The 20899-nt window shown below is 53.5% G+C and overlaps 1 protein-coding gene across 1 annotated transcript; it reads left to right on the forward strand.

The window, feature by feature from the left end:
- The first annotated feature begins 1088 nt into the window (after positions 1–1088).
- On the forward strand, positions 1089–19634 carry ALKBH5 (alkB homolog 5, RNA demethylase). The gene is given in 5 exon segments (XM_069870591.1): positions 1089–1122; positions 1124–1908; positions 8826–8906; positions 13270–13425; positions 15111–19634. Coding segments are annotated over 5 exon segments (1227 nt in total). The 5' UTR covers positions 1089–1101; the 3' UTR covers positions 15295–19634.
- The last annotated feature ends 1265 nt before the right edge of the window (positions 19635–20899 follow it).

Raw genomic sequence — 20899 nt, forward strand, 5'->3', positions numbered from 1 at the left:
ACTCCTCCCGCCCGACAGGGGGCGCTGGCACCGCCCACGCCGGCTCCTCTGTGCCCGCCCCAACCCCTCCCCTGTCCCCCTCCCAACCGCTACCACCCTGGCCACGCCCCCTTCGTCGCTCTCCAATCAGCTGCCGTCTATTTCCTACTTGGCCACGCCCCCCTCGGAGCTGACAACCAGTCATCGCGGGCGCGGGGAGGGGGGCGGGACTCAGCGCGCGCCGCTTCCGGTTCCGGCGTGAGGTGCGGGCGGCGGGGCGGGACCGGGACCGGCTCCGTCGCCAGCGCGTGCGCGGAGGGGCGGGGCGGGGGGCGGCCCCGCAGCGATCCGGGATGTCGGGCTGGTGACGTAGCGCAAAGCGGGAAGGGCCGCGCCGACCCCCCCCCTCACCGCCTCACCCTCCCCCAACCAACCCCCGCGGCTGCCGCCCCCGCCGCCCCGGGCCTCCCAGCATCCGTCCCCGCCATGGGCAGCGCCGCGGCGGCGGGAGCGGGCAGCGCACCGAGCCGCACCGGGCATAGGCCAGGCCCCGCCGCCGCGTGAGCACCGGCAGCTTTGTCCGCGCCCGCCCCGGGCTGAGCCGTGAGTGTGGCGAGCGCCGCGTCCACCGGGAGGGGGCGGGAGCCGAGGGGACCGCGGAGCCGGGTGGGGGGAGCGCCTGTCCCCGCCCCGGGGGTGGCGGAGGTCCCATCTCTCCGGAAGGCGGGATCCTGCATCCCTGGGTGACTTCTCCCACTCCTGGGTTGATGGGGACTCGTCTCCCCGGGAGGGGGAGTCCCTTCTCCGCCGAGGTGGTGGGGTCCCGACTCCCTGGGCCCCCAGGGAGTCGGGACCCCACCACCTCGGTGGAGAAGTCCCCAGGAGCGGGGATCCCATCTCCCCTGAGGGTGCAGGTTCCCGTGTCCCCCCCTGGCCGTGGTGGGGGGTTCCATCTCCCCGAGAAGGGCAGCCCCGGGGGTGGTGGGGGTTGTGTCTCCCCAGCACTGATGGGGTCCCTTTGGTTCCTCCCCAAGGGTGGCGGTAGGAGGGTGTCCGTTAACCGGGAATCCAGTTCTCACCTTCCCGTTTCCCCGGGGCTCTCCCAGCAGGGCGGCGGGTGCCATGAATAGCAGCTGCGCGTCCCCCGCCGCCACCGCCCGCTGCCGCCTGCAGCACCGGGATCGATAGAGGCGGGGGCTGCGGACGCGCCATGGCCGGCAGCGGCTACACGGACCTGCGGGAGAAGCTCAAGTCCATGATGCCCTACCGGGACGGCCACAAAGGTGGTGGCGGCAGCCTCCCACGGGAGCCCCCTGAACCTCCCTATGACCGCAAGCGTCGACACCAGGAGGACTCCGGCTCCGAGCCCAGCGACTACGAGGAGCAGAAAGAGGAGGAAGAAGCTCGGAAAGTCAAGAGCGGCATTCGCCAGCTTCGCCTCTTCAGCGCCGAGGAGTGCGCCAAGATCGAAGCTCGGATCGAGGATGTGGTGTCCCGGGCGGAGAAGGGGCTCTACAAGGAGCATACGGTGGATCGGGCGCCGCTGCGGAACAAGTATTTTTTCGGGGAGGGCTATACCTACGGCTCCCAGCTGCAGAGACGGGGCCCTGGCCAGGAGCGCCTGTACCCACGGGGAGAGGTGGATGCCATCCCTGAGTGGGTGCATGACCTGGTGATCCGGAAGCTTGTGGAGCACCGGGTGATTCCCGAGGGCTTTGTGAACAGTGCCGTCATCAACGACTACCAGCCGGGGGGCTGCATTGTCTCCCACGTGGACCCCATCCATATCTTTGAGAGGCCCATCGTCTCCGTCTCCTTCTTCAGCGACTCGGCGCTCTGCTTTGGGTGTAAATTCCAGTTCAAACCCATCCGGGTCTCGGAGCCTGTTCTCTTCCTGCCTGTGAAGAGGGGAAGCGTCACGGTGCTCAGGTAACTCGCCTGCGTTGCCGAGGCCTCCGCTAACGTGCTGGGACTCGGTTGTGTAATGCTAAGCACGAGGCACACAGACACACACCCTGACAGCGGCTTGGGCTTGGCCTGTAGGCATGTGGGGTCTTACTGCAGCGGAAGGGGTGAAGGGAGGTTGTGGGAAGGGTCTTGCTGCTGTGGTGGATGGGGATTTGGGAGTGAGGGTGATTTTGGAGGGAAGCCCTCTCTGTGGGGCTTGAGGTGAGTTGTGGCAGGAGCGCGGCCACTCACAGAGCCAAGCTTTGCCATAGTTCCCATAAACAGTTAAAATAACGCATTGAGCCACAAAATAGATCCTCTGCCCAAGAGCGGAGCAGCTGGTTGGGACGGGGCTCCTGGGTCTATTCTTAGCTCAGCCCGGTGCCTCTCGACCTGACCTTAAGTGTGGAGAGGAGATGTGGATGGCGTCGTCTTCCCAGTCTGGGAATCCTGAACCCTCCCCTCCCCAGTGATGGGGAAACCGGAGTGCAGAGGCTGGTGGGACCATTGCTGGGGAAGGTGGTGGGTTGTGGGTGCAAGAAAGGACTTTAGGTGCGTTCTTGCAAGCAGGAGTTGAAATGACCTGCCCAAGGTCATGCGGCTGGCCAGTAGTAATGCTGGGATTGGTGCTGGAAAGCACCTGCTTCCTAATTCCTGCTGCCTTCTGGCCCGTGCTGGCCGGGCAGAGTGAGCAGGTGAGGGGACGTGCAGGTGTATACAGACCTGTCGGCATCCAGGTCTTGGGGAGAGCAGCTTGAAGCCCAGTGCCGGGGCTGCCTGACTCCAAGAACCACCAATCCCTCATCTCCCTGAAGGTCAGAGTGCTCCCTGCCAGGAGCAGGGATCGCCTGGACTCTGCCAGCCGTGCTCTGAGCCACCATCTGTATGCTGGTTTCGGGAGGGGTTTTTTGGACTGGTGGAGGTCCAGGCTGGTTTTCAGGGCTCCCAGGCTGTAACACAATCCCCTGCTTCGGCTGTAAGGTGATCGCCACAGGGTTCGGGAAGGAATTTCCCTCCGCCGCGTACGCCCAGCCTCGCACCCTTGCCTCGCACATCAATAATAAATGCTGTGATGTCGCGTAGCTTTTATCTCGGAAAAGTCGCACAAACGTTAACTAATCCTTGCTGTCCCCTGGCGTTAGGTAACTTCTGTGGATTAGCGAGGGACGAGGGAGGCTGTGGAGGGAAGCAGGAACGGTGACGAGGAAATTTTCTCATTCTCTGTTGGCTTGGCTGGAGCAGGGAGGCAGCGAGAGGGATAGAAGTCGGAGTGATTTTGTGAAATGGGTTTGGGGGGAACCATCCTGCCTCTATCCTTTCACCACAGAGCGAGCTCCATCCCTGGGGATGGAGGCTACCCGGTGAGAGGCATCCGCTTTTTGCTCCCAGGAGGGAAACTTTCTACGCTGATTTTCCTGCTGGTGGTGCAACCCCCTGCCCTGGCAGGCCTGGAGTAAGTAGCTGTCTCTCCTTCCGTAGCCGGAGGCCTCGTTTTTAAGGACAGTGAGAGTTTTTTCCTGCTTGGAAGCCTGCTGGCAGAGCCATCAGTGCAGGGTTCATGTGGTCAGGGAAAGCTCTCGTAGTCTTGTGTCTGAAGGGGGATCGGGACTTTGCAGTGGAGGATGGTAGGAGGAGGGAGAGGTGCTCATGCCTGCTCCAAGACCAGAGAATGATCTCTTCGTGTCCCAGAACCCTCTGGACTGCTGGGAAGAGGACTCAGGACTCTAGGAATTGGAGCAGGGTGTCTTCCAGGCCTGTGTGTTTGGATTATTGACCAGTGTCACCTGGGTGCTGTAATCACTTTGTTAATGTGTTGAAACAGTTGTACAAATCAAACGAAGATAACTTTCCTCTCCAAACAGAAGGGCTGTTTTCTCACCAACCCATCTCAGGCTTAATCCACTGTTACATGTTCTGCTTTCCAGCAAATAATAGACTTTAAAATGGGGCTATTCCAATTTCAGTACAGCAGTTAGCAGATACTTTGCACTCACTTAAGACAGATTCTGCCAGTGTGATTGTTTTGTGATGATATGGTCCTGGCTGGGTGCAAGTTCCTGGACTCTTTGTCTTCCCTCTAACCCCACCAATCTGGGAAGTGCAGAGAGACGTACACACCACGGGGTGGGGGTTGTATTTCCAAAATCCAGCCCCTGGTCCTTTTTTAAGTGTGGCTTTTTGTCCTCTTGATAAACAGTTGCTGAAGGCAGTTACCCTGGAGATAGGGAAACGGCGCAGATAGAAATGGCGCGATTGTAATGTCTGTGATTCAAATATTGCTGGGTCAGTGGCTGCTGCTGGCGTTCAGCCTTCCTGGGGAAGCCAGGGCAGCCGCCTGCCTTCAGTTACCGGGAGGATTTAAAGAAAGCTGCTGGATCTCTCTCTTTGCCCCTGCCTGTTCTCAGTCTCTCCCTGTGTCACCCCTGTCCTGTTCCCATTCTCAGCGGCCTGTTCCAAATTGTCCTCCTGATTTTGTAGCCACCTACCTGCAGGGAGCCTGCCAAAGGGTTCTCCCCATTCTCCCTTGACTTTATTTACCTAGCATGAAGCAGGCTGCGGTGTTTGCAAACAGTGAACCTGCCTCAAACTGACTGGGAAGCGTTCAGCTCTCCAGAGGACAGGTCTGTGTTTACAAGGCGGACCAGAGATTCTCCTGGCTGGGCCGTGTGCCAGCAGGACAAAGGCAAAGCCACCCTGGCACCTGTTTACAAACCTTTTGCTCTTCCTGCCCCGCACTGTTTCCTCTCCTTTTGCATCTCTGGTGATGGTTTGTCCTTGTAGGCTTTGACATCTAGGAGGCAACCTCTTCCAGTCCTTTTTTCTCCTGCAGCCCTGGGGAAGCAGGTTTGCGGGTTTGCCCTGCTCCCACCCCAGTCAAGAAAAGTGGTGGCAGCGCCTCAGGCTGTGCAGCTCCTTGGGCAGCCCAGTTGGATCTCAGTCCTGTGGACCCTGAGCTGCCTGTGGGGCTGCTGGCTGGGCCATGCTTGGCGAGTTTCTTTTTATAGCAATAATTTGATAAGCATCAATCGATAGAAGCAGCGGGGAGGAGGTGGAGGAATTTGCCTGCTCATCTGGGGAACACGTGCTTTGACGAACGCTTAGCCTGGAAAAAAAGGAGGGAGCTTGAGGGGGTGCAGAGCTAGCCAGGGTGGGTGATTCCAGCCACATCCCTGTCCCGCACCTGCTGTCATAGGTAACAAATCTCAGCACCAAGCTGGGTTTTGTTTAACTGCCCGGTGCTGTGTCTGAGCACTGTGGCTGGAAATAGCACGGTTGCACTTAGCCAGAGGAATGAGTGGCCAAATGTAACATTTCTCAAGTTCTCCGAGCTTCTACACCATGCGGGCTTCCCTTCTGCAGCTGGTGAGGGCTCCAAGTTGGTTCCCCGCTGTCAGTAATAGCAGTGGAAACATGAGGTTTCTGTCTCCTGTTGTCTCAAAGCGTGCCTGATGGTAACATCATCAGAGCCGGTTGGAGTCTCGGGAGGATGAACCTGTTTTCTTCTCATCTGGGGGAATCTCTCCACAACTGCCTGGATTAGATGCTTTTCGAGAAAAGTCTGATCGCTCAGAACAGGCCGTTGATGCAGAGGAAGTTCTGTGTGTGCTGAGCGATGAGACGGAGAGATTTGTTCAAGCTCTGCTTGAATTGGTCGTTACATCCATGGTTTGTGGCAGCAGCTTCCCTGAGCCGCAAGTGAAGCCTTGAGCTGCTCAGCCCCTGTGCCGAGCTGGTGGGTGAGGTTCCTCTGCCACGGGCTGGCCCGGCTGTCGTCAGCCCGGGGGAATATTTCTCGTTAGAGGCGGCGTAGGACTTCAGGGCCTCCTTTCTAGTGATGTTTGTACAGAAAAATCTGCTCTCATCTCTGCGGGAGTCAGTTGTGCTGCAGCTCAGCCATGATTCTTCTGGACTGAAGAAGAGACTCGAGGAGGAGATGCATTTATAAAATCCGAGAAGGTAGTTGGGATGTTAACTGGGGGAGCGTGTGGATGGCATCTGCACCTCCCTGTGTTCATCTGGAGAATGCTTTAGGATGGATATGTGTCCTCGTGGGCAGCAATTTAACGTTTCAGTACCAAGTTATTTTGTACTTCGTGCTTTGAGTTTGTTCTCTGGGTAAGAAATCTCGGGGTAGACCCTCAATTACGGGTGTTTCGCTCCAGCGTCTGTGCCTTCACCCATCATCAGGATGTGGCAAGACCAGGCAGTGAGTGAGAAGTTTGTGCTGACATGAAGTAGAACAAGTGTGACACAAACAAATCATAGAATGATTTGGGTTAGAGGGGGCATTAAAGTCCATGGCAGGAGGCTGGAACTGGATGGGTTTTCAGGTCCCTTCCAACTGAAACCATTTCTTGATTTGATGTGGTGCAGGCTGGGTTTTCCCATGGCAGCATGGCACTGGTGCAGACTGGTGGGTCTTGGACGTGGGTAGTGGAGATTTTGGGGATTTTTTAGTGGGGCAGTTTTGGTGCTGCCCACATGCACCTGGGACCATGAGCTCTGCCTGGCACTGCTCTGAAGGTGCTCTGGAAACCAGGTTCCTGCGTGGGGAGTGAGAACAAGTGGTCAGGCCGACATCTCGTGATGGAGAGCTCAGGTCTGGAAGCAGACCTGTTCCTGATGTTCAAAGCGTCGCTGAGGATGTACCAAGTTGAAGGTTAATGTGGGTGATGTTAATTAATTTACTGGAGCTTGACCCAGAGATCCCTGGAACATAATACAGCATCTTTATAAGCCCTTTCGCAAAACACTCTTGTTCTGCGATGCCCCAGAGGGTTGGGGGGGATGGACATCACCCCTTGTTTTAACTGCTCAGGTCTTAGACTCTTAATTCTCTTCTCAAAGCAGTAAATCTGTCTTTGAGAGGTGTGCGTTTCTCGGTGAGTGGGTGGGTTATCTAACCAGATAAAGGAAAACCGGTCCCGTCCCCGGAGAGGACCTGCGTGTGCCTGATCTGGTCTTGGCTCTGAGCGTCCTGGATAACCGGCAAGCCAATGACCCAGGCTGCACTCCTGGAGGGCTTGGTGATCCCTGCTTCAGGTTCCACTAGTGTGGGGGTGTGCTGGCTCTGTGTGGCCTGAGCAGCCTTTCTCTAAACCCTGTCAGCTGTTTCAGGAGGCTCTGAAGGCGTCTAACTTGTCTTTTCCCCTCACTGGACTCAAGAAGACTCCTTTGTGAACAGACGCTCTCCAAACAGCAGGCAGGGGGCAGGCCCACCTCTTGGACCTGCTATTTAGCAGCTGTGGGAGTGATGAAGCTGCTCCTGGCAGGGCAGTTTGTGTGTCTGAGCGAGTGTGATGACCGCTCTCCAAGGACCTGTTGTGATCTCACATGCTGCACAGGACCCCGGGAGCTGTGCTGAATGACTGAAACAGCCACAAGAACAACGCTTCTGTGTGTTGCAGGTGGCTGGGGCCAGCGTTGGCCACTGCTTTCCTCATGCCTGCTAGAAACGTGGCGTGGGTGAAATCATCTCTCATAACAAAACGCTCCTACTGAGAACGGTTGCTGCATGGCCACGTAGCTGCTTGAGCTCAGCGTAATTCTCAGTGGCCCAGGTGGCTGCGTTGTCTCAGGAGCCTCGTGGCAGCATGGTTTGAGGAGTGCAGCTTGGTTGGCCGCTCTGAATTTGAAGGAAAAAATTTTTCACAGAAAGGGTCATTGGGCACTGGAACAGGCTGCCCGGGGAGGGGGTTGAGTCACCTTCCCTGGAGGTGTTTAAGAGACGGGTGGATGAGGTGCTGAGGGACATGGTTTAGTGTTTGATAGGAATGGTTGGACTTGATGATCTGGTGGGTCTCTTCCAACCTGGTGATTCTATGATTCTATGAAGGTTACCCCATGTGTTGGGATTGGGCTGTGCTGGGGGCGATGCTTGCACCGTGGTTGAGGATGTATCACGTGTGGGGCAGCAGGAAGAGCGAGGGTGCTGAGACGGCAGCGCCTGTGTCTGGGTAAGGGATGAGACACCTGGCTCTTACCACCCCATCCTCAACTAATGAATCTTCTCATCAGCACCGATACGCGTGCGTCTCTGGGTGTGCTGCGCATCTCAGCCATCGGAGACGGCTTCTTAGGGACGTGTGTGAGAAGAGGCTGTGGAGCAAAGTGCTGATTTTTTTTTTCCCATACTGCTCTCTAATCTCTTGATAATGAATTGGCTGAATTTACAGTAAACTCGTTTCCTATGTCTGATTTCACAGTGTTGCGGCAGGTGGCGATTTTCTCTGGTGTGTGCTAAAAAAATGAATCCAAAAAACCAAAATAGGCCATGCCTGTCCTCAGAAGAGCAACAAAGCTGGTGAAGGGGCTGGAGAACAGGCCATATGAGGAACGGCTGAGAGAGCTGGGGTTGTTTAGCCTGGAGAAGAGGAGGCTGAGGGGAGACCTCATTGCTCTCTACAACTACCTGAAAGGAGGTTGTGGAGAGGAGGGAGCTGGGCTCTTCTCCCAAGTGACAGGGGACAGGACAAGAGGGAATGGCCTCAAACTCCGCCAGGGGAGATTTAGGCTGGACATTAGGAAAAAAAAATTAATGGAAAGGGTCATTGGGCACTGGAACAGGCTGCCCAGGGAGGTGGTTGAGTCCCCTTCCCTGGAGGTGTTTAAGGGATGGGTGGAGGAGGTGCTGAGGGGCATGGTTTAGTGTTAGATAGGAATGGTTGGACTTGATGATCCAGTGGGTCTCTTCCAACCTTGTGATTCTATGATTCGTTGTTTTATGAAGTTTCTTCTTTCCTATAAGTCTTTGCTCCTGTGTGCTTTGGGAATGGTGTTTGGAAGAGGGATTCCTGGTGGAAGTTAGGAAATGACTGACCAAACCAAGTTGTTGAGCCTGGGAACCACTTTCAGCTCGTGTGGGTCATCTTATGGTGGCTTTTTGTTTTTGTTGTCAGTGGGTACGCAGCTGATGAAATCACACACTGCATTCGACCACAGGACATCAAGGAGAGAAGAGCTGTCATCATCCTCCGAAAGTAAGTGTTGAAGCCATCGGACAGTAAGATAAACTTAAGTGTGGCATTGTGATGGTTCCTACAGCGCTTTTAAAGAAACACTTTAAAACTGCCTTGCTTGTTAATTTGCTGGCTTGATCATACATCGTGATTAGATGTCACCCTGATGCTCACTTGTGTCTCACCTGCTTGACTGGTGGAAGTAGAGGGAACTTGTTACTACAGATTAATTGCTTCTCAGTGCTGTGCAGCGCTGCTGCGTTGTAACAGCTGGGTTTGCAAGCGGTGTTTGTGTCCAAACACCTGGCTTCCACTGGCTGCCTCACTCCAAACAGCAGGGATTTCAAACTGGTTTGGGCCACGTGCCCAAGTGTCTGATCATGAGATACCCACAGGCACAAGTCCTGGGATGTCCTTTGAAGCTGGTGCTCACAATCAAGAGCCTGCTATAAAAGCACTTAAAGTTTTCTTGTTAGCATGGCTGTCATTTCCTAGGGAAAGGGAGGAAGATGCTGACTTTGAAGGGAAATGGGTGCAGGGAATTTAGTGATTGCTCTACAGATCTTGTCCTTCGAGTTGGTGTTGGAAGCCAAGCTCTGTAAGCTGTTCCACACGCTTCCCGTTTTAGAAGATCCTCTGTGCTGGTCAACTGATGGCATTTCATCAGCCAGGGTCTGTTCCTAAGCTCTTCAGAAAAGGAGATGGTAAAACAAACAAAAAAAAAACCAAACTAACTCCAAAGTCCTCACTATAACCTTTCTTCATGCCCAAAACCCTCATCTCCTCATCAGTTCCTTCTACTAGGAGACCAAAAAGTGTGACTGCCATATGTTGACCTGTGTTGATTGTGCTTTACAAGGTGTTAATGTAATTCCCCTGTCAAGAAATCTTTCTGCAAGTAAAAACACCCAGGATTTGAGGCCTGCAGGCCCAGATGAAAGTGTGGGCACGAGGGCAGGGCTGCAGTTGTGGCCCTGCCTGGCAATGAGGCGAGCAGGCAGGTGGTCTAGATTCAGGCTTCCTGAGCTTTTGGACAGCTTAGTTGGTTTCAAAACAAGTCTGGCAACGTTGTGAAGATACGGCACGAAGCCAGTGGAGTGGAGTTGGACATCTGGTTAGAGAGACCCATGAAATGAAGGCAGGAAGAACAGCAGCCCTGAGGCGTTAGCCAGGGAAAAGCAGCACAGACTAGAGGAGGAAGGCTGAGATGGGGCAGGTGATAGAGTGGGATCAAAGAAAGAAAGATTAGAACCAAACCGCCTGATAGCTGGTTATTGCCACGTGGGGTTCAAGGCGAGAGGGTAGCGATAAGGACTGAAAGGCTGTTATGTTCTCATTATTGGTTGCTGCAACCAGTGAAAAGCAGTGCAAGTGCTGGTGAGCACAAGTGAAAGGCATCTCCAAATCCCGTGGCTGCTTTAGATGGGCTTTGGGATGGAGAAGTTGCCTATCCTAGGCTGTGGAGCAGCTCCCGAGAAAGGACACACTCTGCTAAATAAGCTAACGCTGCCCAAACCGGTGCAGATATCCAACATCCGTGTCTAAACTGGCGCTGCCTCTTGCCTTCACCAGCCTCTGTAACCTGAGGGTATGGAGTTATTTTGATCTGGCCTGGCTGCCCTCATGGTCCCCTCTCCGGCTGAGATGGACCCAGCTGGCCTGGTTTATTGCTGCTGAACAGGCAAGGCCCGTTACCTCCTAGCAGAGCGTGTTGGGGATGTTTGCATAGCCAGCCTTCCATAGCTGTGTGTCCTTCTGCCTCATCCTGCTTCCCTGGCCCTGATTTGTTTAGCACTGGAGCAGAAGTGTCTCTGCCCCGTCACACGCAGACAGCAATGGACGGACTGGGCTGCCAGGCTGAACGAAACCACAACAGGATTTTTCTCTTGAGCAAAGTGGAAACCCCCTGGTAATTATTTTTGTGTAATCTCTGCAGAGCTTAGCAGCCCTGGCGAATACATGGCGATTGCCTGCTTGCCGAAGGGCGCGCTCCGATTGCTGCCAAATAGAGCTTATTAATTGGTGTTTATCCCTTGTGACGGCGGCTGTCTCCTCGCCGAGTCCCCTGTGCATGCGTGCACGCACAGCAGGGCTGCAGTGACCTTTGTCTGCGCTCGCATCCCCGCGGCATGTATTGCTGCAGCAAATGCTGTTCCCTACTCCTGGATCATGCGACTTTGTGCAGTCTGAAATAGCGTGTTACGCAACCAGGAAAACAGCAACTTCCGCTGGTAGCCTTCTAGCACGAGAGGCTTGGGAGCAGCCAGCACCATCCTAAAACTCCTCTTCCTCCTCACCTTCATTGTAAGAATCGGCCCCGAGCTTTCCAGCAGGATCAGATCAGTTGGGTCGAAGAGCAGCATAGACTTTTCTGCAGCTTGGAGCTGGGGTATTCGGTTCCGAATAGGCTGCCAAGAGCCTGCTGTGTCCCAGACGTTGGAGTCTGGGTCTGCTCTTGCCTCTACTCTGAGCGTGTGGTTCTAGAGATGGTTTTTGCTGGCAGCAGCAGGAAAACAAAGCCGCACGAGCTGGGGAAGTGGCTGGGTTTTGCAGGATGTTTGAGAGCAGCGTGGTTACCAAGTAGGTCATAAACACTTGAGTGCTGTAGTGTGATGATATTTACAGTGTTCCCTGCATATCCAAGCGCGGGGCTGCGGGAAGCAGGCAAGGTTTGGAAGCTTTGTGCAAGAGGCTAGGGGGGAGAAATGATGCTCTCAATTGCTTGAGATGGGGAAAGAGGTAACATGGGAGGTGGGGATAGAAACGAGATCTATTGAAGTGGGTCTTGAAAATCATTTTAGAGGGCTGATGCTGCTGTTTGTAAGCACTTTGTGAGCAGTTGCATCAGGGAGTTATTGTGTTTAGCTTGAACTTGGGTAGGTCATTTGCTCTCCAAGTTAGCGTAGCCTCTGCTCGTGCCTGCTCCTGCAGCTCATACCTGCATTGCTTCGCGGACATGGAGCGCGTGGCTGGTGTTCTCGTGCCCTTGCAGTGCATTTGTGGTTGGATTGTTTTAATTACAGGCCTGTAGTTGCTGTTACAGTGGAGAGGTATTTAAACCACCTAACTTGTCCAGGGCAGGATGCGCAATACGTTTGGTGTTCTTGCTGGACCTAGTCCAGTCCTGGAGCTCAGAACAGCTCAGGACAACGGTGTTGTGGACTGGCACTGGTTCCAGCCTGGCAGCTGCCTGCGGAAATGTTCCTTGTTTCTGGCATGCTGGGTGCACTTGAGGTGCCGTGCCCAGCTTCGTGCCAGCCTGGCATCACCCTGGTTAACTGAAGGGGCTCTCCCTGATGGTGGAAAGGAAGCTTGGCAGCTGGATGTGCTTCCTAACAGGAGTTTAGGTCATGATTCTCCTGTGGGAAGCTCCCTCAAGAGCTGAAGCTCAGCACCAGAGAGCAAGTAGTGATTCTCACCTTTCTTTCACCCAGACCCCTTCTGTAGTCAGCCCTAATCCCAAGGGAGAATTTGGGCTGCAACAACATTATCAGAGTGCCTTTCCTTCTGGGATGTGGCTTAGATCCTTCTGAAATTGGCAGCTCTGGAGCACGGACACCGCCTTTTAGTATGTTTTGCCCTTTCTTAGGCTTCAGTCTGTGTTTTGAAATAGACTTCAGCAGCGCTTGTAAGTTGAGACTGATAACTGCTGTGCCTGGAGACAGTGATAGCGCCGTGATAAGACGCTGTGCTGTCAAGTTTACATTCCTGCTGCCTCCCTTCACGTGTGCGCGGCAGCAGTTGTGCCTGGGCCAGTGGCAGTTCTGCTCTGGGATGAGCTGTGCTTGCTCTCTGGTGTGGCTTGAGCGTGTGCCGCGCTGCTGGAAGGGATGTGGCACAGGTTTTGTTTGCCAGACCTTCTCTGACTTGTACTGAACTCTTTAAACCTCTTAGTCAAGCTGAGAACTGCCTGACCCCACAAGATCTTGAGACAGTAGGGAGTTTCCAGATAGAAGCAGTTATTAGTGTTGTAGGTGATGATGAATTTCGCAGGGCATCTCCCAAGTGGCTCAACTGGAGCTGCGAGTTATTGACGAGTCACTGTGTTTTCATAGGATTTCACAGGGGCTCCCATGCCTCTGCTGTGTCCCATAACTGGGATTGCAGTGAGCCCAGCACCATTCGCGTTCACCTCGTGACTGCTCCTGTCCCTGAGGCTTCCTCTTCCCTCTAACCCAGGCAGCAGAGGTGAAAGCTGAAGCTTCAAGTCCCAGAAAGCCGTGGCTCGTTTGCTGTTGAACGTAATAGTCCTGGCCCTCCTCTTGAGCTGTGTGGCTGGGATTGAGGGTTCTGTTTCAGCGCGTCTGGGACCACCGTCTACTGCAGCACGCTAGCCGTTCTGTAGAAACTCCTTGCAAATTCTCTTCTCCTTAAATATTTGCAGAACAAGACTAGATGCACCTCGACTGGAAACAAAATCCCTGAGTAGCTCTGTGTTGCCACCAAGTTATAACTCTGACCGTCTATCGGGAAACAACCGGGACCAGATCCTGAAACCAAAGCGGTCCCATCGCAAAGCAGATCCTGATGCTGCTCACAGGTAGGATCATCTCCTAAGAGCGGTGTTTTGCATGGTATCTCTAGGTCAGCGCACGTCTGAGGCTCCTGGCCTCTGATGAGGGACTGCAAAGCACACTTAAAACCATTCTGGTTTGCACCTCCCAGATGCTTTCTGTGGCATACAGATCTGTTTTATCAAAATGAGGTGCTTTATGCGTTCCTCCTAGGCTTGCGGAGGCTAAGCTGTAGCTGTAAGCAGCTTACATTGTTTATCCTGTGAGTGGCATAATGAAGAAGCAATAGATTTGGCTGGCTCTTGATAATGCAGTCATTCAGAACAATAGTTTCCCTGCAGCTAATTATTTTTGACCTCTATTGCCAAGCAACCTGTACGGCTGCATTAAACTATATTATGAAAGCAGTCCTGGGAGAGAACGTGAGGGTTTGCTATCTGGGAAAGGTGAAGGCCTTCTTGGGAAGCTTCTCAGACCTGTTTTGATTCCAGAGCTGCATGTGTATATTTGTGTGTGTAACCAGATTGTGAATGTGTAAACCTGACCTTCAGGGGAACTGAGGTTTCAGACATCTTGAGCTCTGCAGCAAGGCTTCCCTTAAACACCACCACGTTCTGTGTGAGCGTACTGAGTGCCACTCTGCCAGCTGTCCTGCAATATCTCTGTTATTCCCCGACTCCACAGCTTCCTGAGGATCGAGACGGGATTCTCCTCACATCGTGTAAAAACCAAGAGCTGGCTCGGTCCCAGGGTTTGGCTGCTGCGCAGTCCCAGCCCGTGTTTCAACCTGTCCTGGAGGGAGGAGGGTGGGGATGCCTTGTTTATGAGCAGTGCTCATTCATCTGGACTTGGACTGACTGGGAGGACGGATCAAGATGAGAAGCTAGCCTGCAAGTGAAGGCTTACCTCTGAGCACACAGTGGGCTGGGGTGTGATTAACGAAGCTATCGTGCAGGACAAATCTGCAGATCTGTGAGAGCTGCTTTTCAGCCTGATATGTTGGGGCGGAGAGGGGCTTGCACAGACCCCTGCAGCAGATGGGTATCAAAGACATGTTTTTCTCTTCCTTTGGCCTCCAAGACTCCCATATAAAGTAGGGAAATAGCACGGATACGCTACAATGGTGTCTCTTAGAGGAACTCAGCCACTGCTGCATAGGATAAAATAAGTGCTCTCTGCAGCCCACCACCCCGGTCTTGCTGCAGAGCGATCACGGAGGCAGCTTTGGGGGAGTAACAATTGCCCTGTGCTAATGTTTGAGAGAACTAGCGAGAGGACAGAGGGGTTCAGAGCTGTAGTTTGATCCTGCACCACGAGTGCCCCAGCGGCTTAAAAAGGGGCTCAGCTCTGTGCTGCAAGTTCTGCTGCAGGACAGATACCTCTGCCCAGGGAATGTTTCTTGGGGACATGAGCTGCACTTAAAAAGAGATGACTGCGCTGTTTGGAAGTGTTCCCGGTGGAGTTAAAGACCAAAGCTTGCCCTGGGAAGGGGAAAGACTTGCACCGTCAAAAGCAAAGCTCTCAGCCTCCCCATGGAAGATGCAGCTTGGTGATCTGTTTCTGCTCAGATGAGTTCCCCGTCCTGGTAAAGCAATATAGAAACAGCCAGTCATATCTCTTCAAGTATGCGAAACTGCAGATAGGAGCTGCGTGAGGAATGCCTAAATCCCATCGTGGATGTGCTCTCACCTCTCTCTTTCTCTCTCTGTAGGCCACGAATTCTAGAAATGGATAAAGAGGAGAACAGGCGCTCAGTCCTCCTACCAAAACATAGGAGAAGGAGCAACTTCAGCTCCGAGAACTATTGGCGAAGGTCTTACGAGTATACAGAGGACTGTGATGAGGAAGAGGAGGACGGCAGCCCAGCCAGGAAAGTTAAAATGAGGCGACACTGAGGATTGCACTTTCCAGGCTCGTGGAGCTGATGCGATTGGCCTCCAATCTGTAAAAACTTTCTCCTCCCTCTGGCTCTCTTCCATCTAGCTTCAGTTTTGGTTTTTCCTTTCAGGCTGAAGAGTAAATGGGAAGGATCTAGCGATTTGTTTTTATGAATGGAGGAATGCGGAGACGTATGTAAGGATGGAACATGTCCAGTGCACATGGTGTCCTGAGTCATGGGTCAAACGGGCATCTCTCCCTTAGGAAGCAGATAAAGTTGTGCCAGGCTGTCTGTTGGGATTTCTTTTGAAAACACCAAAAAGTTTAACTGTTTCATTGCGCAAGATTCAAGAATTATATTTTTGTTTCTTTTTGCTTTAACTTTCTTCCTTTCCAAATGTTCTAAATATGTTGTTTGACCCCAGGAGCTGAAACTCTCTGTGGTGGCCTCGTAATCCTTGCTTCACCAAAGGGCTTCTTGGTCTGCTCTACCTTAGTTGTTGCTGAGTTGTGTTTTAAGGGTGCCCTGCAGTTACTGGAAGTTTGAACCTTTGCAGACCCCTCTTACTGCTATTGATTTCAAAGGGTTTAGGATGTTTTTGTTGCACTTTAGTACCAGTTTTAAATGCCATAGGTTTCCTTTCCAGTCCCTTTTCCCAAGCCAGTGTGGGCTTGCAGCTGTGTGTCCCTGCACTGCCCTCTCTGAGAAGAATGTAGTTGAGCTCTGGTTTCTCAGTGCTGGTCTGACCAGGGGTATATTTTGGTTGAGGAGGAAGGAAACTGGGCTGGTGACGCTGAGGCTGGCCCAGAATCGACCCGAGGTCCATATTGGAGCCCCGGGGCTGCCGAGTGAGCGATGGCACTGAGTACATGCTGCTTCCCAGAGCTGGAGATAGCAAGGAGGGGTAGGAGAGACGCTGTGCTTGTGCTTGCCTTGGGACCCCTGAGAAGAGCTGTTCCCCGCTGCCTGGGGGACTGACTTCCAACCCCTGCCCCTGTTAGCTGGAGAGAATTGAGATGGTGCAGCCTCCCATCCTGAGGGACTGGCTGTCCAGAGGGGAGCTGGGCAGCTCGGCTGCGGTTCGTCCCCTCCAAGGCTGGTTCTGGGAGCGAGGGCAATACAAGGGTCTAGTTTGGCCCCAGTTCCATGCATTCACCAGCTGGTGCTGCAGCAGTTGCCTACCTCTTCTGGGCTTATTCCTGCCTGTATTCCTGGGATGGGGAGTTTTCTGGATGCTACAGAGAATGCAGAGAAGAATCAGGCATTTGGTCCTGCAGAATTAGTGTTGGAAAGTGCCGCCTTCTTCCTCTTTTCCCACACGGTTTGTGTTAGCCCAGACTGAAGCTTCGGTGTGTTCAAAGATTGGGGCCCAACACCATATTTAGAACTGCTCTTTTAAGAAACTTCCTCCAATTGATTCTCTGAACCCAAGTGTTGGCAGTTGTAAGGAATAGTCTTATTTTTAAATTTTTACTGCTTTGCCCTCCCTCAAATTGTAGTTTTCCTTAGTGTCGTGTCCCCCACACACTTCACGATCTGCACACTTGGCAATAAAAAGATGTAATATATTTTGAAACCAGTTTACTGCTGTCTTGAGGGGCTCCCAGTCCTAAAAAACCCAAACCCCAGGCGTTTTCCGTGGAGCGCCATTCCTTGGCAGTCAAGCACTGACATCTGGCTCTCGGGGTCCTTTTCCCTCCTGCTGACTTCTGCAGCTCTTGCCGCTCACCCGTTGTTGGGGTTCCTGCTAAGGCTGAATCTGACACTCACATCTGTGCAAAGGAAATTACCATCCCCTTCAGCACCGCTGATCGGCGGGGGGGTTGTAGGTGAGGCCCCTGGTGCTTGTCTGTGGTTCTCTTTATCCAGTTGCTTTCCTGGCCCCATTGGCTCGGTGCAGAGGTACAAGCACAGCCTCACAGCCTTTGAAGGAATCTGTCTTGGCTGCCCAGAGATCTGAAAGTTCATGCTTCTGCAGCTGAATGCTTTAAAGAGCCAATTTCAGACCACACTTAGCGTTTGGAGCGGTGTTCCTCACCCTCCCAGCTTTTTGTAGAGAATCCAGGCCAGCTCTTGGCTACAAACCCCTTGTGGAAAGTCTGGCATTCCCCTGACAGCAAAACCGCGTGCAGGGAGCAGCGATCCCTTCTCTTCCTTCTGGCTGGTGCAAACATATCCAGCAAGCTGAAGACCTGCTAGCAGGATGTCTGGTGATGGCTCTCTCTGATTTGTCTTTCTGGATTCATCCCGGATATTCCCCGTACCCGCCTTGGTGTCAGGCTCTGCTGTGGGCGCTGCTGACAGTGGCAGCGTTTGTTGGAGCTCTCCGCTCTGCACAGCCTGCTTCCCTCCTCTCCCTGGCTCCCAAATTTACTCCTACCTCTGCTATACGGTTACTGTACCCTGATTTCTCAACTCAAAATGAACTGATCTTGTGGGGCCGCTTCCCAGAACAGGATTTCCATGGGATGAGGTGTTGGCTCGATCTCCACTGAAGGCTGAACGAGGCATCCTGAGTTCTTACCTACAGCCTGGTACCAACCATCACATCATCCCGGTCCTTGTGCAGTCTGTACACATGCAGGTATCCTTCCTCTCCCAGTTTGTTTTGGTATTCCCGCATGCTGTGGTGGGGAGCTTTCCCTGCTTCCTTCCCACCTGCCCCGTGTCTGTGTGGTGGGTCTGAGCTGGCAGCCGTGACTGGAGGAGCTCCTCGCTGAAGCCGCTCTCTAGCTGCCATCCGTTCTTGGGTGCACTTGGTTTTCAACCTGACCAGTTGGGGCTTAATAACACCTTGGAGAGAGAGTGAGACACAACCCATCTGCTCTGGAACATCTCTTGGGCGAGGAGTCCCCAGCGTGCAGGCAGCCCATCTTCCCCACTTGTACAGACACTTTCTATACACATGATGTATATGTGTAGATAACATGGTTTTTTAACTCTTTTGCACTGAACGTGAGAGTGAAACCTTGATTTGAAACGAGAAGAAGCGTTTTCACGTGGATCCAGATCTCTGGATCCCTTACAGTTTCAACAGACAGGTAAAACAGTGGCTTGGAAGTGCTGGTGCTGCCTGTAGCTGTTCTCTGTCGGGCTGCCTGCGGGCTCTGGGTGGGTTGGTGGCCTGGGTCTTCTGCAGCAGACGGAGGGCGCTGAGCTCCAATTCAGAGGCAAAACTTCTCCCCATCTGCTCCGTTGGGACAGGCTCGTGCACAGACCTGACCGGGGTGGCTTTGTCACGTCTTTCTTGTCTGACCATGTGGTCCAACCTCCTCTCTCATCCACCTGGTGTTCATGTAACCCGTGCAGCCCCAAACTGGGAGTGAAGCTACATCCAGTGTAATGACCCCACGCGCTCAGACCCACAGCTCTGACGTGAGAGCTGCCTTTCCTAGGGAAGGGGGACGAAGGTGGGGTTTGCCCCCCCCTTTTTTCTTTCTTTTTTTTGCAAAGAGCAGGAGGAATTTGATTTGTTGCTCTTACTGTATCTCGAGTAGACTCGGTGATCAAACAAAAGCTGCATGGGCTCAATGCATCTGTAGGAAAAGAAAGAAAGGCTGTTTGACAGTGGTGAGAGGTGAGCTGGCCGAGGAGGGGCTGGCAGGGCCATCTGGGTGGCCACATCAGGCTCCACGCTTTCGGAGCCCCATCCTGAGGCGAAGCTCATCCCGGAGATCGGGGCACTCACCGAGCTGCCACCCTGCTCTCCAGGGTGAGCCAGCACGGGCTCGAGCCAACTTCTGCCAGGGGTTTTTGGAGCTCGTTGTCGGCATCTGAATCTTGTGGGACGAAACAGCTGTGATGCCTTGAGGATGGCGCAGGAAGGCTGGGGTCTAGACCCCGCCAGCAGCAAAGAGCCTTTATCTGCCAAAAGCATTCCCTGTCCTGGTCGGGAGGAGAAACATTTGGCTGAGAAGCGTGTCCCTACTCCTTCCCGCATCCCTGCCCACACTTAACAAGTTCTGGCTGACTAATTTTTTTTTGGTTTTTAAAGATTTTAATTTCTTTTTTTTTGTTTTGTTACGAATAAAAATTAAAAAAAAAAAAGAAAAAATTAAAAAGAAAGTGGCAATATTATTTTCCGTAAGCTTTTCCTAGGAAAAAGCGTGGTTTGTAACAAAGTTGTACAGTTCTGAAGTTTGAGATACGAGAAGTACTGTGTGAATCGCTGTAAATGGGGCAGAGATTATTTTATGTACAGTCTGATGTTGGGGGAATCTTTTAATCCTGGTTGATTCTTAGGAAGAATTTGCTTCTTCACTGTCAGGGTTTGGAATTTCATGGTTTCATTATTATTATTATTATTATTTTTCTTGTATAGATTGCTGCATTAATTGAATAAAAGCAGAAAGCATCGCTCTGCCTGCCTTGTGGTGGTGCTGCCGGTCAGGCTGCGTGCCTCGCTTCCCCGCCAGCAGAAACGAGGTTGCGGGGAACCGCTTCTAAATAAAGGGAGTCTCTGGCTCCCCGGGGACACGGCGGCCGAGGGCAGCGTCTGTCCCTCCTGCGCTGCCCTAGAAAGCAGGGATGGGGCTTGGTGCCCTCTTCCTCCTCCTTCCCCTGGGTAGTGCGTATGGGTGATGTCTCCTTCCAGCTCCCACGCTGTCCCACCACCCAAACTTGCCACAATTGATGCTTGGTCCCCAAATGTCCCCAGCACCCTCTTGGGGGCCTGTTAGTCCATGAGGAGATGGCGTGAGATGCCAGAGACTGAAAGGGATGGATGGATATGGTCTGTTGGCCTCGCATAGTGGCCTTCCTCCTCATGACCTCTTCCTGGTCTTGGATGTCCTCTCCATCCATCCCGCTCTCTTATCCGTGCGCCCATCCCCTGGGCATCAAGGTGGTGGCCCCCTGCTCCCCCTCAAGGGAGTTTTTCCACCCCAAAACTCTGCCTCACCCCAATACGGCATCTTCCCCGGGGCTGAGGTTAGTCAGCAGGGAGGGGACGCCCTGCCCTGCCCGAGGTGACTCACCCCAATCCTGGGGTCAATGACATGGAGCAGCGAGACATGGGACAGGAATAGCAGAGGCCGGCAGATGCGGATGCGCCGAGCGGAGCCGTGCTCAGCACCCTGCCGGCACAAAGCCCAGTGGCCAACAAGTAAACGAAGTTCAATCCAGTTGGAGGTTGGTCATAAGTGGTGTCCCCAGGGTTCTAGTTGTGTTCGGTAACTTTATCAACCATCTGGATGAAGGGATTGAGTGAACCCTCAGTCAAGTTTACGGGTGAGGCTGATCTGAGCGGAAGCGTTGAACTGCTTGAGGGTAGGGAGGCTCTGCAGAGGGATCTGGACGGGCTGGATCGATGGGGTGTGATCAACGGGATGAGGTTCAACAAAGCCAAGTCCTACGCTTGGTGTTCCAGGCTTGGGGAAGAGCGGCTGGAAAGCCGCCTGGTAGAGAAGGACCTGGGGGCGTTTGGTCCACAGTGGCTGAACGTGAGCCAGCAGTGGCCCAGGTGGTCAATAAGGCCAGCGGCATCCTGGCTTGGAACAGAAATTGTGGCCAGCAGGATCAGGGAAGGGATCTTTCCCCTGTCCTCAGGGCTGGTGAGGCTGCACCTTGAGTCCTGGATTCTGTTTTGAGCCCCTCTCTACAAGAAAGACATCGAGGGGCTG

The sequence above is a fragment of the Phaenicophaeus curvirostris genome, chromosome 16 (assembly GCF_032191515.1).
Source record: "Phaenicophaeus curvirostris isolate KB17595 chromosome 16, BPBGC_Pcur_1.0, whole genome shotgun sequence".
In the NCBI taxonomy this organism is placed as follows: domain Eukaryota; kingdom Metazoa; phylum Chordata; class Aves; order Cuculiformes; family Cuculidae; genus Phaenicophaeus; species Phaenicophaeus curvirostris.